The sequence below is a fragment of the Neofelis nebulosa genome, chromosome 6, assembly GCF_028018385.1.
Source record: "Neofelis nebulosa isolate mNeoNeb1 chromosome 6, mNeoNeb1.pri, whole genome shotgun sequence".
Taxonomy (NCBI): Eukaryota; Metazoa; Chordata; class Mammalia; order Carnivora; family Felidae; genus Neofelis; species Neofelis nebulosa.
Window position 1 is genome coordinate 62,481,017 of NC_080787.1, and position 27,432 is coordinate 62,508,448.

A 27,432-nucleotide genomic window follows, 5' to 3' on the forward strand; every position below is an offset into this window, starting at 1 on the left:
CCCATTAATCTTCCTGTGTTTTACAATTTGATCAAAAGTGTAGAAAAAAGAATGCTAGAACTGAGATACACAGAGACAACCCGAGGTCTACCTTGTTTACTGATACTGAACAGCTCACACAATCTTCGTCCCTATTGCACTGTAAAGCTAAGGGTGGGGAGGACGATCGCGGGATGTCTACTAATTAATTACTCAATTCCAAAGATCTATCTGCAGATCCCTGAATATTTGCTCTGCTTTATCACACAATGGCCCTTGTGTCTGTTGTTTCATTTTCCTGATTTATTTCTTCCTGCCTATTTCATTGTTTTGGGGGCTTATCAGTATCTCAAATCCCCACCAAAATGGGGATCCCTCCATAATGCTTTTACTCCTTTCTCATTGACAATTATCTCTGTTTCAACTCCATTAGCATATTATCATTGCTTCTTGTGGTATTTATTATTTGTTATTTGTCAATTATTTTTCATATTTTGCCTATGTATTGTAAATTTTCTAAAGTACACAAGTACACAATACACGCTTATTTGTATGCCACACAACACTATGTATCTTTTATGTTATATATTCTCTAAAAATACTTTTAATAACCATGGATAAAAAGCACAAAAGGACCCAAGGACAGGAGTAAAGAAAGAAAAACCTGAATTAGGGCTTCTATAGAATTGTTTTCCTAAAGGACTTATTAGAAAAGGGTCACTACCTTTTATTCTATCAAATCAAATTATTTGTTCTTTTACTCTATTAATCCATTTTCCCAAATATTATATTTCTATTTACTTTCTATTATCTAAAACCTGAGAGCTTTTATTGAATCTAGGTCTCAGAGTTACCAAGTACTATAATCATTCGTTGGAGTAAATTTACTTGGAGAACTTTGCACTTCACTGATCCTTAAAAAACAGAGAACAACAACATTTCAAAATGCATTAGGATCATTTTAAAAGCAGAAAATGCTATTTATGTAATTCGAGTTCTCTTAGCTTATATTGCACATTACCTATTGCTATAGTGTGAAATGAAGTAATTGAACTTTAGTTAATGGTTATTTTTTAGGTTTCTGCATTTTGATGAGATATATATGTCATTTTTTTAAAGTTTCTGTATTTTGAAAAGACATATACATGCATATCATCTAAACATTTACTAGGTGAGCACAAAAATAACAACAAAACAGAGACCATAGCTGCATGATGTCCCTGTGTTCACTACTCCTCTGTAACTGAATGCTTAGGTAGCAATATCCAGAGCATTCTGAAAGGACTTCTTTATATGCATAAAAGGCTGATGTGTTACTTTAACAAAATAATAAACTCAATTATGGTTTGCATAGTGATTAACAAAATATTTTTCTCACATACTGCTATATTTCACACTCATATAATGAGATAAATAAAACATTAATATATAATATTTATGTATAAAGAAATATGATGAGAAGGTTAAATTACTTGCTCAATAAAAAACTGTTATAAGTTTTAAGTCATGATTTGAATCTAAGATTTTTTATTCAAATTTATACTGCAGCCTCTCTGCAATCATGAGTGGAATGTTAAGATTTTCCCATTTGGAAAACTTTAATGTGTTTACCTTTAGCTCTTCTAAATAGCTGACCTCACATACTCATTGAATAGAGTTGTTTTCACCAGTGTGCAAAATGTTTGCTGTTCTCTGGCTGTGAAGCCTTCCATAGTCACTTCTGAGCAACACTCCAAGATTATTTTGAGGAACTGTTTCTTTCATTGAACATGATCTGTTAAGACTATATCAGGGACTTGTCCTCCTATGGCCAGCGGATTGAGCTATTAAATAAGATGTTCCCTCCCAAGATTGATTCTTATAAAGTACAGAGAGTAGACTACTGATGTCATAAAACCCAGCTGTAGAGGTTTAGAGCTGTGTATCCAGTCTCTAAATCTCTGTACCTGATTTAGCTCCAAAAAGTGCCCAGGTGTCTTTCCCAAGCATTCCTGTTAATTCCGAGAGCTTATTCTATCTTTCCAGCAACTTACCTGTGCTTAAATTAGCCAGGGGGGATTTGGGTTACTTGCAACTAAAGAGTTCTGGTAGTATTGCTCATCTAAAACTTATTCATAATTATTTCTCAATATATTACATGTCATACAGTGTCAAAAACATATTTAATAATCAAATGGAATGATTAAAATTGAATTAATCAATTTTGAATGAATGCATTATTGAATACAATATACTGTCTGCTGAAAAGGGGAGTCATATATAACATTCAGTGACTTATCTCAAGCCAGAAACACATTAACTCATTCACTTAGAAAATGACATAAGAGCTAGAATGCATAAGATGTAATTACCAGATGGGGAAGGCAAGAGTGGCCTTGAATTCTACAGATAGTTCTGTACTTCATATAAATGTCTTTATATGTGACTTTTTTAGAGTTAGATGAAATGCCACACTCCAAATCTATTTAAGGGTATACATTGTGTTTGAGATGCAATATTTAGGTTCATTTAAAGCAAATATATCTATTGTTAAATTTAAAGGATGCATTTAAGAGATTTTAATGGGGCTTTCATTTTTAAAAGATGATTAAGTAGTTGTACTTATTCGGTAACTGTCCTTCATGTCTATAATCATGCTGTACTCATAAAAGCATTCCATTCTTCATTGATAATTATATTATTCTAAATCTACTTTTTATCTTTGGGACCTATTATTAAATGGAAAGAAACATTAAATAATCAAAATAGATATAAATAAGATAATTTACTTTTGTAATAAGAGCAAATTTTAAACAATGTGAGAAATCAGAAACCAATATTGTGTTGATAATATAAATGAAAATATGGTATCAAAAATAAGATTCAATGAATATAATAAAGCATAATGACCTTTATAGGGGGGCCTGAGTGGCTCAGTCAGCTAACCATCCAACTTTGGCTCAGGTCATGATCTCACAGTTCATGACTTCAAGCCCCACATGGTGCTCTGTACTGACAGCTCAGAGCCTGGACCCGGCTTCAGGTTCTATCTCCCTCTCTCTCTGTTTCCCCACCCCCCCACCCTCCCACTCCCCCCACCTCCCCACCACCCCACCACTTGCAAGCTGTCTGTCTCTCTCTCATAAATAGACAACAACAACAAAAAAAACTTTAAAAAAAGGAAAAAAAAAAACTTTACATATAGAAAGAGCTCTTTCAAAATTCCAGAACAATTAATAAAAAGCCAAAAATAAAAAGTCCTTAAAAATAGTCATATAGATTTATATCATAATTACTGTGTGAGTGATCAAAAGTTATTTCATCATTTTTATGAATATTGGATAAATAAAAATGTGTTTTCTATATAACAACAGTAACAAGTAGGGGATTTACAAACAAGCAGATAACTTTATTTTTTTTAATTTTTTAAGGTTTGTTTTGAGAAGAGAGTGTGTGTGAGTGGGGGAGGGGCAGAGAGAGGGAGAGAAAGAATCCCAAGCAGGCTCCTCTCAGTCAGCATGGAGCCCAACGCGGGGCTCAATATCACAAATTATGAGATTATGACCTGAGCTGAAACCAAGAGCCTGACACAACCAATTGAGTTACCCAGGATCCCCAAACAAGCATATAACTTTAACTTAAAAATAGAATATATATCAATGACCACTGTGTGCAGGTGTGTGATGGACGGAGCGGGGGAGAAGGAGAGAAAGTTAAAATTAGATTAAGGACAAGGAAGTGGATATAATAAAAAAAAAGCACTGGTCAGCAGAAGAAAAAACAACCCAGTCAGGATGGTTAATAGTGGAAGAAGACAGTACTAATAACAAGGTAGAATAGGCAGACTACAGAATTGAAATTTTATTTCTACAATGATTTGGAATGTTCTACTTAAAATAAAAATTAAGTTTTAATCTGTGTTCTTTAGATTTGAGTGCAGGTGATCCATCAGAGACAGCCAAAGATACTGATAAGACAGCATATTGAGGAGTATTAGTAAAACCTCTATCAATGCACAGAAATAGTTTCCTCCTTCTTAAGCCAAGTATATTGATAGGCGTTAATTAATACTACTCCTATCAAATGTTGAATTTATCATTTGTCTCAAAACCCCCAGCTACATTTGAACACAAATTGTTTTCACTACTTTTAAACAGGTAAAGGGTAAGATTGGGTTTTAAAAAAAATAGCCAAGCTTTTGGTGCACATGAGCATTCACTTAAAACTAAATAATCATGATACTTTAGAAAATAAATGGATCTAAAATATAAGTACTTCATCAACACCTTAAATATTTTAAAATTGCATATATGAGTGATTTTGATCACTTTATTTTAAAGAATATTTTACTTATGTTAGTGAAATCCATGGGAAAACAGCAAACATTTAATAGTGATCTAAGTTTTAGAAATATCCACTCCATAATTACTTAATAAACTATCACTTATTCCAATTACTATTATCAGCATACTTTTAGATTTCCTTTATTAATATAATTAACACTGGAAGTTTATATAAAACATAACTGTCATATATATTTACCTTGACCTAATCATACATATCATAAATGTAAAAATGTGGAACTAGGCCCCAGTTTTTTTCAAGTCTGGCTTCTTCTAGAAATTTTCTGTACATATTTCAGCAGGCATCACTGTAACCTTGGCTTTTCAGAAGTACTTATGCTCTTCTAGTGCCGGTTTGGAAGCATGAACTACTTGTGCTTTATGCAAGCTCCAATATCATGGCTAGGTAGATATGTATCAGAAATATGTATTCCTCTAATATTCTTTATACCATTTCTACATTACACTAATTTCCACTGAAAGACAATAATTAGTTGTAATTGGGAAAATGCCTAATCACATAAAAATGAAACAATACTAAGAGAGAGAATACCACTTGCCAATGGTATCCAGGGTCTATCTCAAGTTGAAAGGACCAGACTTAACAAAACAATTAATTAGCCATAACCTTAAGACAATGCCTGTAGAAGAGTTATGTAGCAGTCTAACTAGGGTTTACCAATAAAAAATCATCCGAGATGTAAGAAGTCATAATTTATCTGGATGGAGCACAGGAACATACATTTTTAACAATCCCCTTTGGTACCTATCATTCAGCCAGGTGAATTCTAATCAGTTTAAGTATTTGGGAATACCCAAACCCTAAAACCAAAACAAACAAAACCCACTTTCTACAAAGTATGGAATATTTTTAATTGTTCTATCCATACTCTCAACAAAGCAGGGATGGGTTTCCTTTCAAACACTTATCCCTTTGAAAGAAAGCCATGATACTGAAATTAACTTAAAAAGCTTCTCTCTCTGTCACACACATGTACATACATACATATGCAAATATACAGAATCAATAGTTATACCTTATGCACAGGATACTGACTACTATCATAAGCTCTACGTTACATATTTCATAAACTGCAAGCCTTATCTATTCTGTAAAAGTTCAAAGAATGATTAATAAATTGCAGTTTTTGAAGCAAATACCTATGGAAGCACCTACTGGTGTTGGAAATAAGCATGAGATAAACTTCTCAAATAAATGCGTGAAACAGATTGGAAATAAGTAACTAAAGTTGATTCTGCCCCTTTAATATATTTGAGTCCTACCAAATTATTAAAAATATAAATTTTACAAGGTAAATCATGGCAGTGGATGTAGACTGCATAATAAAAATGATGGATTATTCATAGATTTGGAAAAGATCATGAATATTACGTATTTAAATATTCTACTTAGGGTAGGAAAACATCCAACATTTATGCTATTTATGTATAATTTACATCCTCCAATTTCCTCTACTACTCCAAAATTTGAGAAAGCTTACAATAAAAGAATAATACAAAATAAGGTCATTGACAAAAGATAGGAGATGATCACAAAAGCACTGCTCTGAAAACAGGGAGAATGGAAATGTTTATGAAAGTGTACAAGCCAAGTTAGGACAGGTATTGAGATTGGAAGTGAACATTTAACATTTAGCTTCCTGGTAACTAAATCAAACTAGGAAATGTGAAGAGATTATATTATTCTCATTAAGAAGAAGAACATTAGTTTACCTAGATGCAGAAGCTGGTGGATCTAAACTCAAAGAGACTTTTTTCTATAACATAGCATGTGACATCTTCAATGTCAAGTTTTTAAACTTTTTATATCAGTTTATCTTATATTTATAATACTCTGTTAGTGGTCAGTTTTTTAAAACTTCAAAAAACTAAACCAACTCAATAAACTTTATCATCATTTGACATCAGCATTTATCACTGGCCACTTAATTTTTTTGTATTATAAATATTTTAAAAATAAAAAAAAATATGAAGGCAGATATCATCTCCAGTCTAAGCCCATTAGTCATTATACAGCCTTGTCATCACCCTGCTCATTTTGTCCTAAGTCCATGAGCTCTATGGCAGTATTAGCTCTAAAACACAGATCCTACTCAATAGTTCAGATAGAGTCTCTAGTCAATCTTTGTTCTTCATGTCTTTGAACATACTCCCTACATTTCATAATCTCCCATGTTAGATGTCCTGCTTCCCAAAGTAGAGGTTAAAAACAAAAATATGTATGTTTAGAGCATCCTGCAGTTACGACTCAAGTTCTATCAATCAGATGTCCAAGTGAGACTTCAGTTCAGACATGAGCAACTTAAAGAGGCAACTGAACATAAGGGGATGCAATGTACATACAAGCTCCAGGCAGGTGTGTTTTTTCTATAATTTTCAACAAACACTGACAAAACTCACAGCATCTGATCTTGAATGTTACAGGATTGATTTCTAGTTTATTTTTGTTTGTATTTTTCAGGGTTGGTTTTTGAGTTTTTCCTATACAAGCCACTAGGGTATGGTTTGACAAGATTCTTGCCTGAAGAGCTACAGACTCTGACTTCTATCCTTCATAAGACTATATGTTATACCTAATATTGTTTAATAAAACCTTCCTCTACTCAAACCTTATCTTCTCCTTTCCTGTATCTAAGCTTCCTGATGGACATATGTTCCTAGCAGATTATAATACAACTTTTACCAGCCTTGATTAGTATGCTATATTAGATTACACTCCCCCCCCAACTTATGTACACATCTTTTTGGTAGGTCATATAAACCCAATCTTAACCTAATGTGTATGTTGGGAGATTTAAATAGTTCATATCAACGTTTTAACATTTATACACAAAACTAGTTTTTCTTACACAATCATAATTTTCCATGTCAAGATATTTTGGATACTGCTTCTACTTTTTATCCCTGAAGATCAATTTCAGGTTTATTCATTATGACATTAATGTATTCATTAGTATGTTCAGTACATTAATGTATAATATATTAATGCATTATATATACAGGTTCCTACTGATTGCAGATTGTGGGGCTTGTCAACCATCATAATCATGTGAGCCAACTGCTACTAATCAATCAAACACACACATATATATGGATATATATACACGTATGGATATGAAGATTCATATACATATCCTATTGGTTCTGTTTCTCTGGAGAATCTTGACTAATACAGATTTAGGTACTGAAAGTGGTTCTAGAGACAAAAATTGTAAGGATGAGTTTTCTTCATTTGTTCTAGGATATCTGAAATTGGCTTTCTAATCTGATTAAAAATGCCAATGACTTTATTTCCAGTAATAAAGAGAGTAAAGGTAGTCCGTGATGTGATCTGGCAATAGAACGATAGAAAATATTACCACTGGATACTCCTAATCAGCCACTTACAAGAAGTGAGGATCTGGGTGACTATGTATAGAACACTTTCAAACATTTTTCTCAAACTAATGATTATAATGACGTTGGCTGGCTGCTCTTTTTTTTAATTTTTAATTTTTTAAAAATTTTATTAGAGAGAGAGAGAATGCATAAGCAGTGGAAGGGCAGAGAAAAAAGGAGAGAGATAATTCCAAGCAGCCTCCACACTGCCAGCACAGAGCCCAATGTGGGGCCCAATCCCACAAATTGTGAGATCATGACCTGAGCCTAAACCAAAAGGAAGACACTTAACCCACTGAGCTACCCAGGCACCTCTTGGCTGGCTGCTCTTAACATCACTAGACAAAGTGAGTAAAAACATTATGAGTTCCAGGATCTGAATGCCTGTGGAGAATAAGCTTATGAATCCTCCGGGCTTACACCAATGGGTTAACGAGGCATAAAGAAATACAAAGCCATAGGATGCTAACACCCAAGTTTGGGCAAACAAGATTAGGCAAATAAGGATAGAGAAGGGGGTTTAGGCCCCCAGAATAAAGCGGGGGGGGCTGGGGCCCCCAGAATAAAGTAAGGAGGTGCAAAGTCACCCAGAATAGGGAGGGGCAAAGACCCCATTATAGAACATAGGTATATGAAACAAACAAGATTAGGTATTCAGGGTGGAAGCGTCCCCCCCAATTTAGTACTATAGCAGAAAACTGCTTTCACAGGAAGGAAGGACCAAGTTAGGTAAATAGGTAAACTGGGCTATAAACTGCTGCTCTGAGCTGCAGGGAGAAGTTGGCTAGAGAGGAGATGATTAACAAAAGAAAGGTGCCTTGTTAACTCTGAGGTCATTTGTCCTACCTGTCTCATCCCCTAGGCTAGCTAAGATAAACAGAGGTGGTGCCTCATGTCTTCTGTAAACAACCTTCCGCCCAACCACCAGTGCGAGGATTTTGTTTTGTATTAACCCAAACCCCTAACCCCAAATATCTCCAAGACCCCGTTTTCCTCACGTCCCCAAGTTAATACACAGTTTCACTGTCTCTTTGTCCACATCCATCACCATGTTTGTAAGCCTTCTGATCCTAATAAAAATGGGGCAAGGGCCCTTATTCAGGGCTGTTGTCTTTTCTTGGACATTAGCCATCTCTCACCTTTCATCCTGCATCCCGCTCTCTTGCTAAACAAAGGGAGAGCTTCAGACCCAGAATCTACGACAAATGCCCAAATCAAATGTTACATAAATGATCTGAACATTTCTCTTTGTGCTTTGCAGGTGACCTGTTTGTCCTCTAACTACAGAGCTAAGACTGCTGAAAATCAAATGTAGAACCTCATCCTTTGAGTAGCTGAATTACAACACAATTTCAATTCCAAGGCTCACAGCATGTCTACTGTTAAAGGAAGGACATTAACTGGAAAGGAATGGGATCCTGAGTGGAAATATGGATGTATGGTAAGAACCTGATCAAGCTGGGTACACCAAATCCCTCAATTTGATGACTCTTCTTTCGCAGTGGAAGAGACCTCCCCCAGAGGTGGAAGCAGCCTCTTTACTGTCAGTGTCACGGGCCTCTCCACTCCCTTCTTAGGAAATTAACCCTGCATTGCCTGAGGAAACAGTAATGGACTCACTTGAGGTAGCTGCTGCCCATGTCAATGCTGATTCTTCTCAGGACCCACACTTAAAACCCCTCTTTGCTTCTAGGACTATAACTAAACTCAAATCCCAGCAGGCCCCTAAAGGTGAGGTGGAAAGTACAACTCATTATACTCCAAAAGAAGTACTTAAATTTTCTAACTTATACAGACAGAAATTCAGGGAACATATATAGATTTAGATATTAAAGTTGTGGGATGATGGTGGAAGGAACATTAAGTTGGGTCATGACAAACTTATTAATATAATCTCAACAACAAATAACAGTTTAAAAACTGAAATTTTATATGTGCTTATAATTCTACTAAAGTTGATAAAGTTAGTGTCTATTATGATTAGCATCACCAATGATATAGTGAAAAATTAACTATACTTTTTTGAAAATATCTCAGCCTACGGTTATATCCAGCTTGGTTTTTGCCAATATACTTCCATTCAAAATTCATATTTGGTGTATACATATAAAAAGTACAAATTTACTAATTAATCCCTATGACCTTATTTGATACCTTGTATCAAACTAAATAAATACATTTATGAAAACATGGATGGGTTGGTAGAAAACTGGATAGATAGATCAATATATAATGCATTTTTTTGTTAGGGTATTGACCTAACAGACTAACAGACCTAACAGACTAACATTGACAGACTTTATGAAGCAATAAACTTGGATTATTCTATAGCTTATCAAAACATATTTTATTAATTTACATTTAATTGTGTAGCATTCATATAGTAAGCTATTAGATATTATATTAAGTAGTCATACAGGAATTCTATTCCTATTAAGTGAAAATACAGTGAGATATTATCTTGAAAAGCAGGCTAAATTTTCTTCTCTTTTTTACATGTGTATACTCATGGGTATTTGATGTTTTCTGGCTAGGTTTTAGGTCTGAGTGAACTGGGTTTAGTGTTCTCTGCCATATTTTCTGATTTCACATAGATTACTGTCAACCTTTTTTTTTTTCCTGTTTAAAGGTTTCACTAACATTAATGTACTCACTTGAAAGAAAAATGTTTCAAAAACAAATATTGAAACTCAACATTCCTATGTAACTACTAAATATAACAGTAGTTTGAAAGGTATTATAGGTCCTTAGATACCTTTCCTAAAAATACAATATAAATGTTAAATTTTAAAACAAGAAATGGAAAATTGGATTTAATGTCTATGTCATTTTCTGATACATTTTATGGCTTAAATCTCTAAAATATAACTTTGCAATTATTTTATTGCTATTTTTACCATGTCTAATTTGTCCATTTTTATTTTTCACAGAATTTAAATTAAAAATCATCATTTGCATATTTGTGAGATCAGCCCAGGATTACCTTTAAGTTATAACCAAAATAACAAGATAGAGAAGTCATATCATTTTCTGACAAATACAAAAAAAAAACATTCGTCTGCTGCATTTTTGGCCACTATTTTATAATACTTTTTAGATTTAGTCAGCAGTTCTGAAGCTTGTGCAGATTAGAAATCTCTTAAGAAATGCCCTGACAGCAACAAAATCTATGTTATCTTCTATTCAAAAAACAAAACAAAAAAACACCAAAAAACGATCATTCTGGAGAAGTACTTTCCTTCTGTGGCACTTGGAAGCTTGTTTATATATGTAGCAGCAGAAGGAACTTTTCAGAGAAATTAGAAAAATACAAAAATACAAAAAACTATGTAATGCCTACCCATAGAAAAATTATTAAGTAACAGGATATTCTGTAAATATTCAAATCCAGAATATTACTGGCATACCAAGTTGAATTGTGAGTGCAGAAGTAATTCAGTTCCTGTTGAAAAGAGAATGGAATCTGAGAACTATATAATTTAACCTATAACAGTATGCAGAAAACTCAGGAAGAAAAATTGCCCAGCTATTGTTGGAACTTAACACATCTTGTATCAATATTCTGGATGATGATGTCACTGATGGCTGTGGCTTGTACTCATCATGAGGTTGCTGTGGCTAACAAAGGTAACCAGGGAATGAAAAGGAATTTCTGACCTGCCCGAATTTTCTCCCCAGTCACTTCTTTACTAAGCTTATTGAATATTATAAACACAGAAAATATGAAGTTAGATGTTACAGACAGTAAATTAATTCCAATTTGAACAATGTTATTTCCATACCTATACCTGTATACAATAAAACACGTTTATTTCAATTTCTGTTTTTTATTTACTCTCATTCTATTATTACTCAGTTGTTTATGAGTTAAAATTATGATACAGTATGCATGTATCACAATTTGAAATTAACAATCTGGCCCTTATATGTTATCTCAATCTCTGCCAAATGTAAACATGTCCTGCTGTCACTTGTTATTTCTTGCTTGTGAGTACCTTGCACTTCATGAGGCTTTAAAAAAACTTGGCTTCACCTCATTTGTCCTTCAAATATTATACTCTCTAAGCCCACAGGCAAAATTATGGACTACCCACCAAGTTAGATTCTTGATTGAATTAAAATTAGAATTTCTATATCTCTTAAATTAAGAATAAGGACCTAGAAACCCATGAAAATATACACATATCTGAAAATATACATATATCTGCAAGACTTAACATATGATGTCTTTATCAAACTATATTGTCCATGTGCTTAAGATTCAATGAAATGAAACCAAAAAAAAAGAAAACAAAAAACAAAAAAAACATTCTACCTGAGTGTTAATAAGTCTTTCTTTGAAAGAACTAAAAATGCTTTGAATGAAGAAAGTTTAAAAAGTAAATCAAAATAAGCTATCAGTAACATGCTGATATTTATTTATGGCGTGTAGATTCAAACTGAAATTTAAATTTTTGTGGTCCTTGGATTCTTGACATTTGATGCAATTAAAAACAACAGGGTTTTGTCGTTTTGTTTTCTGCTGTGATTATTGTCTGGATGGCTGCTAGTTTGTTAGCTAGTTTACTGGTGGTTTTTTAACTTCAGTGGGAAGACACACACACACAAAAAAAATGAAATTGAGTGAAGCCTAGAATAGCTAAAGGACTCTTATACTCTAGTAGTATTACCACTTTCTATTAACATACTGGATTTTTCTCAGGAAATTCAAGAACCATTCAATATTCTTCATAACAGTGATGTGGGACAAACAGACACAGGGAAGATGGAATATCAACCTATATAATAGAAAAACAGAAAAAGAAGTAGGTGCTTTATAAAGATTATTGTCTCTAGCTGAAACAGGAGCAAAACTTAATTCTCCTTTAGCTACTTTGGCCCAGAATGGGTGATATTCATGCTTACATGTTTACTGTCATTTGCTTTGCAATACTCCATAGTTTAAAAATGAGCTCAGCATAAATGGTAAATATATCAATACAAGTGTCTCTTGGGTAAGATGAATATATTGGGTCATTTCCCTGGGGAAGTTAATTTGTACTACTTCTGATGAAAAGCTGCTCATCTTCCATATTACTAGACGGTTATTTTATAATACTTTAATATAAATGTTTGACCTTTAGAAATCTAGTTCTTTTGGAGAAAATCCCAGATGCGCTTACAATTAGAACCACTGTCGAATATTTTGTGTTGCCAGACCGCTAATTAAATTCCTGCACATAACCTTTTTCTTCCTGAAATGCAACATTTAGTAAATTATTTTATAATTATGCAAACATTGTTTTGCATATCTTTTGCATTTTAATGAATTTGGGGGAAACCACAATTTAGAATGAAATCAGAATATGAAAGAAAAGGTGTTGAACTAAAGCTAAAAAACTGCCACCTAATTGTAATGACAAACACTACTTTCAATGAGATTGAAATTCCTTTGCCATTTTAAGTCTCATCTTTTCTGCTTTTGAAGAAGTTTAAATACAAACTCACAAAGGACAGAATAAGAATCTTTCAGGTTGAAGAACTGTCCTCTTTCCCACAGCCTTTTCTTTAATATTACCTCTCAAATATATGTCTATGGCTCCTGTCTGCTATTTGGTTAGATGAGTCTTCCATAAGCTCAAAGCCTAAGAATCAATGAGGGCAGAAATATAATCCACGTAATAATTCCCTTGATTTCAGCAGTATTTCAACCAGACACTAATAGAACAGTATATTAATAACAAGACTAAATGTATATTAATTGCTTAACAAAAGGAATTTTTGTGGCAGAATAATTACATTAAAATATTTGAATTTCTTAATTTGTTAAACATTTTTATCTCATATCCATTTCTTGCTCTTCAGAATATAAAAAGTATACATAAGCCTCAAACTTGCATATGCGAGAATTTTGTAGGTAAAGACCTAGAAAGAGTGGCTCAAGTTGTGGCATGACTTGTGTGAAATAGTTGGTGTCTCAGTTGTCTGAACGTTTGCTAAATGCTATGATGTGCTTTAGAAAAGAACTGATAAATAGGAGTAAGAAATATTATACGACAGGCAATATCACATGATAGATATATAGATGGCAGATATATACTGTTGGGAACATAAGTAAAGTTATGCACCTTAAGATGGCCAAGGGGACTAACCTAAACTGTAGTCCCTAGCTTAGAGACTCCTCTTCCAGGTTCTTCTTCCTGCCCCACTTGCCGCAAGCACCAAATTACTACTCATGCGGAATGCGGAAGTAACAGAGGATAAATTGTCCCCCAAGCTTGCGCTCAGAACTCAGATCTCTGGAGAGGGATCTCCTCTGAGCCTGCTGGTGTAAAATAAAACTCCGATCTCCACCAAGATCTCTGAGTGCCATTTGGTTTTTCCGGCAGCTATCCAGGCTGGTTACTTAACATATTTGGTTCCCTGACTGGGAAACCCAACCTCTATGGCCCATTGTTGCCGCCACTCTGGTAAAACAGCAAGGCAGTACAGAAAGAAGAATTGGCAGTCTCCCATTTGGTCTCTCAGCCCCGCCACTCCACAGTTCCCACTGGACTCAAGGAGACTTGGCAGGTGAGGACCTGGACCTGACATCAGATACTGGTAACGCGTGGGGCCCCACAGAGCTGGAAGGGGGACCTGATCACTCCCCGGAGACCTCAGAGGTCTCATAGGTAGGAATTCTATGGGAGGCAATGTAATAACCTCTGGTGTGTACGTGTGTGTGAATGTGTGACTCGGCCTGGCTTGCCTGTCAAGTTCAAATCTGTGGCTCCACAGACGGGCACCCTTAAGGTCCCCAAAAGTCTACAGAGTCTGTGTGGGATCACCTGTGTCATGGTGAAAGGCATACAGCCCAAGTCCTGGGCGGCTTCAGAACAGACACCAATTTCAAGTCACAAAGCTGAGTCCTCTATGACAAGCCTCAGCTAAAGCTCCCCCAGGAACAAGCCCAGTGGAGCATCTGATTGATCCTCTCCTCTGAGAGGATACCCCCCACCTTGTCTGTCTGGGCGACACTGGACATGGGAAAAGGATTAATTGGGTCAAAACAGAGTAAGCCCATGATCCTCAAGGTCATGCTTAAGAACTTCAAAAAGGAATTCTCAAGCATAGTTACCATAGTTAGTATGAAAATGACACCCAGGAAGTTAAGGACCTTTTATGAACTAGAATGGCCCACGTTCAATGTAGGATGGCCCTAGGAACATTAGATGTCCAAGTGGTCCAGCAGGTTTGGCGAGTAGTCACTGGAAACCCACATCAACCTGACCAATTTCCATATATCGACCCCTGGCTTGAAATTGCCCCAAATCCCCCACCATGGGTGTGATTCATCCATAACAAGCAGAGTCAAGCAAAGGTTTTAGACACCTCACCCAGAGACCTGAAGGAGACCCAGAGGAAGACCCTGCCTTTCCTCCACCTTACCCACCGAGGCCCAAACCCCCCACACTCCCTGCACAGGGGCCTGAAGCTCCTCCACTGTCCATCTCTCCTCCACCCCTGGACCTGGAGAATCCTCTCTCATCAGGGTTAGCAGCCAGACTGCGCCCCATACCTGGACCTGGTGCTCTCCAAATGCCAGTAAGGGAGATGACAGAACCTGAAAGACAGAATGAGGATGGAACAGTCCAGCCCCGCCATTCCATAATGTATTATTAGCCCTTCTCTACAACTGACTTCCTTAATTGGAAACACAACACCCTATCACACCCTGAAAAGCCACAAGCAATGGTCGACTTGATGGAATCCCTCTTCCAGACACACCGACCAAGTTGGGAAGATTGCCAACAGTTACTCCATACCCTGTTTAATACAGAAGAAAGAAGGAGGGTAATGAGGGAACACAACAGTACCTAGAAGACCACACACTGCCAGGGATCAATGATCCTGCTGCCTGGGCTCGAGCTGCCATGCCTAAAGAATGCCTGACATGAGACTTCACCACAGAAGAAGGACAGGCTCACATCCATTGGTACCAAGAGGCTCTCCTTTAGGGAATGCGAACTGGAGCCCCAAAGCCCGTGAACATGACTAAAATATCATCAGTCAGCATCCTGGGGAGTCTCCTGGAGACTACTCTGAAAGACTATGTGAGGGATACTGGGTATACATCCCATTTGGCCCCAAGGCACTAGAAAGTCAACTAATGGTAAATACCTCCTTTGTGGCCCAGGCCACTCCAGACATCAGGAGAAAACTCCAAAAGCTAGAGGGCTTTACTGGGATGAATATCACTCAGTTGATAGAGGTCGCCAATAAAGTTTTCATGAACAGGGAAGTCACAGCCTAGAGGGAAGCTGAAAAAAAAGACTAAAGAAGAAGATCACCCTTCTCGCAGCAGCACTGAAAGAAAAGAACAATGTAAAGACGGGAAGCTTCAACCACCAAAGAGGAGAAAGCCCAGAGCCCCCTTAGCAAAACACCTATGTGCCTACTGCAAAGAAAAGGGACACTGGAAGAATAAGTTCCTGAATCGGAAGGGGCACCCAAAACCCAGGCAATATGGGGAAGAACCTTGAGAAGGGGACCTTATTGGTCTGGCCGAGATAGAACTGCACTGAAGGGGACCGGACTCTTTCTCTCTTGGCCCCCATGAGCCCAAAGTCTAAATTAAAGTGGGGGGGGGGTCAGACAGTAACTTTTATGGTTGACACCGGGGCTGAACATTTGGTTGTCACTTCCCTGGGGGCCCCTTTTAGCCAAAAGAGAGCAACCATACTTGGGCTACTGGGACACAAGCGATACAACAACCCTTCTGCCAAGCTCGACAATGTGAACTTGGGGGTCACAAGGTCCAGCACGAGTTCCTCTACTTGCCTGACTGCCCAATTTCCCTCCTGGGCTGAGATGTACTTTCCAAACTTGGGGCCCAAATGACTTTTGTACCCACTGGACATACCAGTCTCCAATTAAACCCGAGGCAGAAGGAAATGCTAGTCTTGGCAATTACCACACCAAGGGAAGAGGAATGGAGACTATTATGTGCCCAAACCCAACCCTGTATTACATCAGAATTCAGGCTTGCTTTCCCCTCTGTATGGGCTGAAGATAACCTGCCTGGATTAGCCAGAATTGGGCCCCCATCATTGTTGATCTGATCCCCGGAGCCCAAACCCAAAGACAGAGGCAGTACCCCCTTCCACTCTAGGCTAGACTGGGCATCCAGGAGCACCTGACCAAGCTCAAAGAAGCAGGTGTCCTAACTGAATACCAATCAGCTTGGAATATCCCACTCTTGCCAGTCAAGAAGCCAGGAGGAGAATACCAGCCAGTTCAGGATTTGAGGGCCATTAACAAAGTGATGGTTGCCCTACACCCAGGGGTTCCAAATCTGTACACCCCCATCACTCAAATTCCAGGGTCGGCCAGATGGTTTACATGCCCAGACCTAAAGGATGTCTTCCTCTGCCTCCGCCTAACTCCTCAAAGTCAACCAGTGTTTGCCTTTGAATAGACTGAACCCTTTATAGGGTACCAGATGCAGTTAACCTGGACACGACTTCCCCAAGGATTCAAAAACTTATCCACTCTCTTTGGGGTAGCACTGGCTGCAGACCTCACCAAATTTCTGAGAGAAACTACAGGATATGTCCTCCTTCAATATATAGATGACCTCCTACTTGCCAGCGACACCCAAGAGAATCGTACAAGAGGCACAAAAACCCTCCTTCAACTCCTGTCTGACTCTGGTTACCAGGTCTCTTGGAAAAAGGCAGAGATTTGCCAACAGCAGGTCTGATACTGGGCTTCCTCCTCACACAAGGAAAAAGAGAATTAGGACTGGAAAGGAAAAAGGTTACCATCACACTGCTGCAGCCCCAAACAAAATGAGGTTTGCGTGAATTCTTTGGGGCTGCAGGGTTCTGTCGCATTTGGATTCCCAGATTCTCAGCCATAGCAAGGCGCATTTATGACCTGGGAGGGGAGGGTGGTCAGACTGGGAGCCCCCCGCCTGGACTGAGGAAGCAAGGGCTGCTTTCACAGAAGTAAAGTTCGCTCTGGGGTGATCCCCAGCTCTGGGCTTACCTGACTTAGAGAAACCCTTTAACCTCTTTGTACATGAAAAAGATAAAATAGCCCTCATAGTCCTCACTCAGACCATAAGGCCCTGGCAATAGCCAGTAGGCTACTTGTCAAAAAAGCTTGATTCTGTGGCTGAAGGGTGGCCACCGTGTCTTAGGGAGCTAGCGGCCACAGTCCTGCTCATCAAGGAGGTGGACAAACTTACACTGGGACAAAAACTTAATGTTAAGGTCCCACACTTGGTCATGTTCCTCATGAACACACAGGGATATCGTTTCCTCTCCAACTCTCGGTTGACAAAATATCAAGGTCTTCTCTGTGAAAACCCAAGGATCACTCTCAAAACAGTAAGGACACTAAATCCAGCCACTTTCCTTCCCATGGAAGAAGGGGAACCTGACCATGACTGTTCTGAAGTAACAGGTAAAATCTATGCCAGTCGCCTGGACCTCTAAGACCAGGCTATAAAAAACAAGGAGATCACCCTGTTCAGTGACAGGAGTAGTTATTTACAGGAGGGCACTCAAAAAGCAGAATATGCAATAACCCCAACTACCAAAGTTTTAGAAGCCAAGGCATTATCAGAAGGATGGTCAGCACAATGAGCTGAACTATACGCCCTAACCTGAGGCCTCATCCACAGCAAGAGCAAAGGAGTCAACATCTATACTCTCAGTACACCTTTGCTACCGTGCATGTACACAGGGCCATCTATAAAGAAAGAGGCCTCCTTACTGCTGTAGGAAAGACTATCAAAAATAAGGAAGAAATTCTAGAACTCCTTGAGGCCATATGGCTGCCAGACAAAGTAGCTATCCTGCGCTGTAAGGGACACCAGAAGGGAAATGACCCCATAACTCAAGGAAATCGCCTGGCTGACAAAACAGCCAGAGCTGCCACCTGTGAAGACCCAGGCGAAGCTCCCACCTATACTATGACCCTGGTGCCCCCAAGGGATGCCCTTCTGCCCCTTTACACAAAAAAGGGAAGAAACTGGGCCTCAACAGAAGGGGGCACAATAAACAAAAAGGACAGTGGGTCATGCCAAACAGACACATCTTTGTCCTGTCATCTATGGAAAAACACCTGGTCCAAGAATATCACGAGCTCACACACCTGGGAAAAAACTGACCCTCAAAATGATGCCAGCCCCTGAGATCTTCAGCCCTGCTCCAGCCACACCCTAGAAGCTGGCTAGCCTGCGCATGGCAGAAGCTTGAGGAATCAGCGTGTGGACCAAGTCCGGAGGCTCAGATGCAACGCTGCCAACCCTTGCCCCTTACCAGTGTCATAACCCTGATCTTGTTCCTTACTATTGGATTAATAGAGGCTGCCCCACATCCTGGCTCCCTGCCCTGGCAGGACCCCTTCTTTCCATAATTTTACTTGTGACCATCAGCCCCTGTATCCTAAACACTCTGGTATGCTTCATTGTAAACACCATTGCTCGGCAAACTGCAACATGCATCTTAGCCCTCCAAGGGTACCAAACCCTAGAGCTAAAGGGTGATGCCTACTAAAAAAGATTTTTAAAAAAGGCATCAAAGGAGGGAATGTTGGGAAAATAAGTAAAGTTACGCACCACAAAATGGCCCATGGGAGTAACCTAAGCTCTAGTCCCTAGCTTCGAGACTCCTCTTCCGCGTTCTTCTTCCTGCCTTGCTTGCCATACATGCCAAATTACTACTAATGCAGAATGTGGAAGTAACGGACAATAAATTGTCCCCCATGCTTGTGCTTGTGACTCAGATCTCTGGAGAGGGATCTCCTCTAAACCCACTGGTGTAAAATAAAACTCTGATCCACAATAGATCTCCAAGTGCTGCTTGGTTTTTTCCATCAGCAATCCAGCCTGATTCCATAACAATACATACATATATATACATATATATATATATATATATATATATATATATATATATATATATACATATATACTTCACCAAAGATGTACATCTTTAAAATACATCACTACCAAGACATTTGATATGTAGTTACCGTCCCTTCATTCATTTAACTCATTTATTGACCTATTATAAAATATCTTTTCAGTATCAATATGAAATAAAATTATATTCAAACAGAAAATGGAGAATTTATCACAGCAGAAATGCTTAAAAGGATATGCTAAATGGTGATTGTCATGTATATGGTAAGAGAAAGCTATTGAAAGGCTGGAGATATAGGAAGGAAATAAACACAATAAAAGAGAAAAATGTGGGTAAATCTAAATAAATATTGCCTACATAAAATAATAACATCTTATGTAGTTTTAAGTATATGTAAAACAACAAATTCAAAAATATGCACATATCTGGAGGAATTAAATGTGCTAAAAGTGTGTCAGGACTATGCATTCTCTGGAATGTGGTACAAGTACTAATTTATATTAAAACATGTTAAACTAGGGGCATCTGGGTGGTTCAGTCAGTTAAGAATCTGACTCTTGATTTTTGGCTTGGGTCATGCTCTCACAGTTAGTGAGATTGAACCCTACATTGGGCTCTATGCTGACAGAGTGGAGCCTGCTTGGGATTCTCTCTCTCCTTTTCTCTCTGACCCTTCCCCACTTACACAGGCTCTTTCTCTATCCCTCAAAATAAGTAAACATTAAAAAATAAGTAAAATGTTAAACTAATTAAAAATGTTGTAATCTGTAGGGTAGGCCTCTAAAAAGTAGTAAAAGTATACATAAACATCAAATTAATAGAGGGGGAAATAGAATGAGGAAATACTTAACCCATGCATAAGAATATAGGAAAGGAGCAACAAATGTAACATAGAAAAACTGAAACAAATGGAAAACAAATAACGTAGGGATACCTTTAAACCCAAATACAAAACAATTACATTAAATATAAATGGACTAAAATGTCCAAATGAAAGACAAAGGCAAAGGTAATATTAGAGAAAGGAGCATCCCAGAAATAAGTGTTAAATAAGAAATTGTGTTAATCTATAAAAACATGAATTACAAGATAAACTGAAGATTTTGGAATATATGCTAAATAACATACCTCAAATTTAAAAAGCAAAATTTTAGAACTAGTTGGAAATTATTAAAAAGCAATTGTCACAGGGACTCTTATATTGCGTGTGTGTGTGTATATATATATATATGTACATATTTATATATGCACATGTGTACGTTTATATCTATGAAAACATATAGGGAAGTGAATCCAGTATTTTGCTACACATTAAAACCATATGGAAGCTGGGCATACAGACTGAAACATTTTTCTTCTTCAACAGAACTTTCAAACATTTGAACATGTTACACCTGAGGTAGCACCTAAATATGTCCTGAGATTATTCTTATCCCCAATTTATATGTAAGCCATAGAAAACAATTTTATATTAAAAAAATTATTTATTTATTTTAAGTGGAGGAGGGACAGAGAGAAGGAGAGACAGAATCTCAAGCAGGCTCTGCACCATCAGTGCAAAGCCCAATGTGGAGTTCAAACTCCCGAACTGTGAGATCAAGACCTGAACCAAGATCAAGAGTCAGATACTTAACTGACTGTGCCACCCAGGTGCCTCAAGAAAAATAAATTTTAAAGAATATACGTAAATTACATTATTCCAAATATCCAAGCACTACTCTAAAAAAATTATATTCTAAGCCAGTACGGGCAGATGAGTCATATGAATCCAACATTCATTACTTTTGCCCTCAAAAGGGTTCTTCTCTCTCCACTTCCTCACCAACACCTGTTGTTTCTTATGTTGTTAATTTCAGCCATTCTGAAAGGTATAAGGTGGTATATCATTGTGGTTTTGATTTGTATTTCCCTGATGATGAGTGATGTTTAGCATCTTTTCATGTACCTGTTCGCCATCTGGATGCCTTCTTTAGAAAAGTATCTATTCATGTGTTCTGCCCATTTCTTAACTGTGTTGTTTGTTTTTTTGGGGTGTTGTTTGATAAATTCTTACAGATTTTGCATACTAACCCCTTTATCAGATATGTCATTTGCACATATCTTCTCCCATTCTGTAGGCTGCCTTTTACTTTGTTGATTGTTTCCTTTGCTGTGAAGAAGCCTTTTGTCTTGCTGAGGTCCCAATAGTTTGTTTGCTTTCATTTCCTTTGCCTTTCAGCCTCTCTCTGCTCTTCCCCCCGCTAGCTCTCTCACTCTCTCTCTCTCTCAAAATAAATAAATAAAATTTTTAAAAATGAGATGCAAAACCACCTGGATATAGTAACTTTCATGACCTGATTATCTATAAATTAATAACATTCTTTGACTTCCCTCTGTCAGTTCCAGGTTTGATGGAAAAACAATTAGGGACAAAGTGAGCTTTCTGTGGACCCCAATGAACTCTGTCAGTAAGAACAGACTCACCAAAGTCCTAAAGTATGTGTGTATTCATACTACCTCATACTGGGCAGGCCATCTGAGAAATAACCCGATATATTAGAACATTGATAATCAGTCATCAATACTTGAGAGCGTATAAAGGCACCTGGGTTCCTGCTAAAGCACAAATTTGGTTGAGGCATACCCTTGAATTTCTATAGGACTAGAAGTTAACAATGTGTAAAAAATGCATGGGATTTGAAAATGTTTCTACTGCCAAGGTAATTAAGATTTAAAAAGTAAAGAAAGTTGTCATCTGGAAGGGTAGAGAAACACAGAGCTGTGTAAGTCAAATTTACAATCTATGCCTATAGCAGAGAAAGAGTTTGCTTTTAAGATAGGGGACCTTACTATCTAAATCTGTTGAAAAGAAGGCAGGATATCAAGGGCTTGGCTCAGGCCCATTTTAAATAGGGAAAAGCTGGGCCTAATTGTATAGAACAGAATGGATCCTAATGCTAATCAAAGAGCTTCCTAGCCTCTTCTTGTTATCAAGACAACAATAAGAGGAGGAAAAAGAGAATTTGGTTACTTATGTCAAGAGCAGGAGAAACCCAAAATATTTGAAGTAAAGGCAAAGATAATTTTAGGTAAGAAGAGCTCTTATTTTGACTATAAAACATTTTAGAAACCAGCAGTGTTGAAAGTGTCAAAGTGACAAGGAAAAAAATAATTAACTAAAAAAAAGATAAAATTTTGATTCCATCACTAAAATATCATAGATACAACATGAGAATTGCAAAAAGACTATTGACTGAAAAAAATCCATTGGAATTACTCTCACATTTCAAAATCTTTGTGGAACTTTGGGGCACGTGGGTGGCTCAGTCAGTTAAGCGTCTGACTTCAGTTCTGGCCATGATCTCACAGTTAGTGGGTTCGAACTCCACGTCTGGTTCTATGCTGACAGCTCAGAGCCTGGAGCCTGCTTTGGATTCTGTGTCTCCCTCTCTCTCTGTCCCTCCCCTGCTCATGCTCTGTCTCTCTCTCTCCTCCTCTCTCTCTCTCTCTCAAAAATAAATAAACATTATTTTTTTTTAATATATCTTTGGGGCACTTCAGATAATAGCACTGGAATCAAATTTAAATTATGTAAGATCCACCCAAGTATATGGCCTTACCATTTGATGGCATCACCTTAACTCCAGGAGTTAGTGGTCACCAGAAGATTAGAATAGATAGGTTCCTTATGCTATGCTGAATGGCAGCCCATACTTAAAGCTCAATTTTACATTTTCATATACACACAAGCACTCTTCATGAATATAATGTAATGGGTTAGAAGAGTGGTTCTCAAAGTGTGGTTCGTGAACCAGCAGCATCAGCATCAGCCACACCTACTGAACCCTAGAATTACTGAATGAGAAACACTTGAGGTAGGGCTGACGCTACATATAGAGATAACATTTAACCTAGAAGTTTGCATATAAGGCTAAAATCTCCCAAAAAGATGACAGGATTAAAAAAGGAGGTAATCACCCTCATATGAAAGGTATGCTAACACCTTACAGATTTCTATAGGAAACACATGAGTTCATAGATGGAGGTGGAAAAACTAGATCAAGGGGAAAAAAGAGAGGGGTGGAAACCAGATGGAAGGGGAGAAAGGGAAAGAAGAAATAAAATATAAAGGGAAAAGGAACTAGGTAGAAGAGAAGAGATTGAATAAAGAATCTAGGTGAAGGGAGAGAGAACTGACAACTGGGAGAAGCCAGACAGAGGGAGAGAAAGGAGTGGAGAGAAAAAGTGGAGCACTGATTTTAAATTGCTCACAAAATATTCTTCTTTCAATGGGATTAATTCTGTACCCTTGGGAAAATTTAGAATTATCAGTTTCTTCCCATTTCACTGTGTGAAGAGTTTCAGAGTAGAAGTGAATATTTGGATATGAGGAAACCCACAGAGTTCTTTATAATTCAGTAGAAACAGACCTCATAGAAGATACATGCTTTCCTAATAATACTCACCAATGGTGGGTATTACATGTGGTTGAACTATTTAGATTGTATTATATATATATATATATATACATATATGTATATGTATATATATACATATACATATATGTATATGTATATATATACATATACATATATGTATATGTATATATATACATATACATATATATATACAGTTCATGATCATACATATATAACATATATATATAAAATACATAATTAATGATCATATAATTTACAGCCAATATACAATATTGATACACAAAATGATAAGACGCTCACTATGTGTGCACATACATATACATATGTACATATACACACAGAATATGCAAATATCAAAGGACGTTTTCTCTTAGTAATGGTATTAAGAAGAGTTAAATTCCATTCTTTATTCCATTTTATGTTAGTTGATTACTATTATATTTTCACTGAATTTTGGAGGACATTCTATGTTTACAAAACAGGTGTATATATGTGTTTTTCCCCTTAAGGCAGATACCTATGTTTCAACAATGCTAGCACATTTTATGTTATTTTATTTTTACTAAGAACATGTTTGAAATGTGAAATGTCAAGTAAGGAGACAAACTTTTTAGCAAGCTTACCAGAATTTATACAGCAAATATATTTTCATCTTAAAAAAAAAAAACTAATCTGGATGGCCACACATTTATTCCAATAATATCACCAATTCCATTCTTGGAACTTATCTTTTAAATTAACTCCAAAACCTTCAGGATATTACTTTAAATATCAAACAGGGAAAATATTTTTCATTTTAAGATGGAAATCCACATAATGTTTAGTTGGGTCTGCTTAATAAAAGAGGATATCAAATTACACAAAACTGTTTTTCATTATTTTGCTTAAAATTAGGGGTGGTTTAAAAGTGACAATATTATTTTCTTCTGTGTGGCCTCCATACTGCTTTTTATAAAGCAATTAAACTAAAGAAGTTTTGAAATTATTAACAATTATTTTAATGTAAGACCAAGCATAAAATCCTCAATATAAATTTGAATGCTTAATTTCTGATATTTTTATATCAAAAGATGCCTTATTACTACACAGCCAACGTGAATGTCATCCTACATAACTTTACAGAAGATAAAGTATGTTTGTGGTTTTATGGAGTTTTTTAATTTTACTAATGGAGCATTAAACTGACTGAGAAAATACTGAAACTAAGTTTTATTTTTAATGCAAGCACTCAGTATGCTTAGGCAGCCAAAGAGGAGGTTGAAGGGCAATACTGAAGCTGTTTAGGAAAATTATTGGGAGGTTATGGCTGCCTGTTTTTCTCCACAGACCTTTGACATATATATCATATTCTCTATGGTTCAGCCTGGACTTTTTAGCCTCATTTGCATGAGCCAAGGCTGCGTAGTCAGCAATGTAATTGCCCAAAGAAACAATCCTATTATTCTAAGTGAAGATATTGTTACTTTGCTAAATGAGAAAGCAGCCTACAGTACTAATCATTAGCTACATTTGAAATACATTAAATAAATGTGCTAACATTATCCAGTAGAGAATTTGAGTTCTCAGAAATACTTGCCTGTAGATCCTGGGACACAATTGCAGAAGAAATAGCCACTTAAATGTATACTGGCTGCTCCGTTTTTGCAGGGCACAGATTTACAATCTTTGGTTTCTATTTCACAGACATTTCTTCCATGTCTTTGCAGACCACCGTTGCACTTGTGCAAATGGACCAAGCAGAGGCCATGCACTGATGTACTCTGGTTTCCTAAGTAATCCTCAGCATTGAGGATACATAATGGGTCCATGTAACCAAGAGAACAGCTGCATCTGCAACATGCAAAAACACAAAATCCAATTAGTCATATAATTTAAATATTTATCACATATGTACTTAAATACACAGGATAGCAATACAATAAATATGGTTGTGGGCACACTTTTATATATTCTTATGGAAAATGTCCATACTGGGCACCTGGATGGCTCAGTTGGATGAGCATCCAGCTCTTGGTTTCGGCTCTGGTCATGCATGATCTTGCAGTTTGTATATCAGGCTCCTCACTGACAACGTGGAGTTCTCTTTCTCCCTCTCTTTCTCTCTTAAAATAAATAAATAAACTTATAAAAAAGAAGAGAAAAGAAAAGAAAATATCCATCCTGGGTCACTGAGTCAGTTAAACATCTGACTTGATTTCAGCTGAGGTCATGATCTTAGTGAGGTGAGATAGACCCCACTTAGGGCTTCACGCTGAGTATGGAGCCTGCTTGGGATTCTTCCCCTACCTCTCTCTGCCCCACCCCCTTCAAAATAAATAAAAAAAGAAAGAAAATGTCCATACTAAGCAAACTTAATTTTGCCTTATTGTGCAGAATGAGTGAAAAGAACTTTGGTGAAAGAGGTAGACTCAAATACAGGTTCTGCCACTTTAATTTCTATGTAACCTAGGACAGTGTCATTAACTCTGGTGAGACTAAATGACAAGGTTAGTGTCTCTGTGTTCGTCAGGACTTATGTAAAAATTTGCAGTACTGTTTTGTAGTGTGACAAATTAGCTTCTGCTGACAATTAGCTTCTTTGATTGCAATATAAGTTGCTTGCAATAAACTTTTGTCAAGGCATTCATTTCAAAGACATTTATCCTGAATAAACACACTGCCAGCTACACAACTAAGGCCCCACCGGAAGTTCCCCTTTTTAGAAAGCACTGGTTGACCTAGACGACTGATCTTTTGCGGGACTCTGCTTTTCCCTCGTCAGGCTTTAATTTCCGCTGACTGGTGTGTTTTAAATTCACCAGCATAGTGAACTCAAGAATCCCTAGATACCACCCTCACCTCCCCCAAAAAGCCACAATTCTAGATCTGCCCTCTCTTTACCTAAGATGCAACCTCTCCCAGAAGCGAACCCTGTGCCGGCCAGAACCGGTGGTTAAAAAAAAAAAAAAAATTCAAAGTTTCCTGATAATTGTTGCTGAGGTGCATAATAAGAATAATAAAATAATAAAAACCACCCGGAGAGTCTTGTAGCAACACTGGCCTGTGGAAATACTTGCGAGGGCTCTCAGAAGTTAGCATAGGCCCAAGTGCTGTAGGCCGCAGGCATTCCCAGCAGCGAAGTGAGTGTCCCAGACATAGGCTGCCGGCGAGTGAGTGCCAAACACCCCAGGCATGATTAGCCGATACGCCGATAGCAGCACTATGGATAGGCTGAGAGGCACAAATCAAGTTTGAAGTATTTAATCTCATGCCTATGAGAAATGGGTTTTTTTTTTAAATTTTTTTTAACATTTATTTATTTTTGAGACAGAGAGAGACAGAGCATGAACGGGGGAGGGTCAGAGAGAGAGGGAGACAGAATCTGAAACAGGCTCCAGGCTCCGAGCCATCAGCACAGAGCCCCACGCGGGGCCTGAA

At 37.3% G+C, this 27,432-nt stretch overlaps 1 protein-coding gene across 1 annotated transcript in view; it reads right to left on the reverse strand.

Moving 5' to 3' along the window:
- Positions 1–24,704: 24,704 nt before the first annotated feature.
- The window catches only part of LOC131514403 (protein eyes shut homolog), a 376,531-nt gene continuing 373,803 nt past the window's right edge, over positions 24,705–27,432 (reverse strand). The window contains exon 10 of the mRNA XM_058734359.1: positions 24,705–25,845. Coding sequence (XP_058590342.1) covers positions 25,578–25,845 — 268 coding nt within the window. The 3' untranslated portion in view covers positions 24,705–25,577. The remainder of the gene's footprint in view (positions 25,846–27,432) is intronic.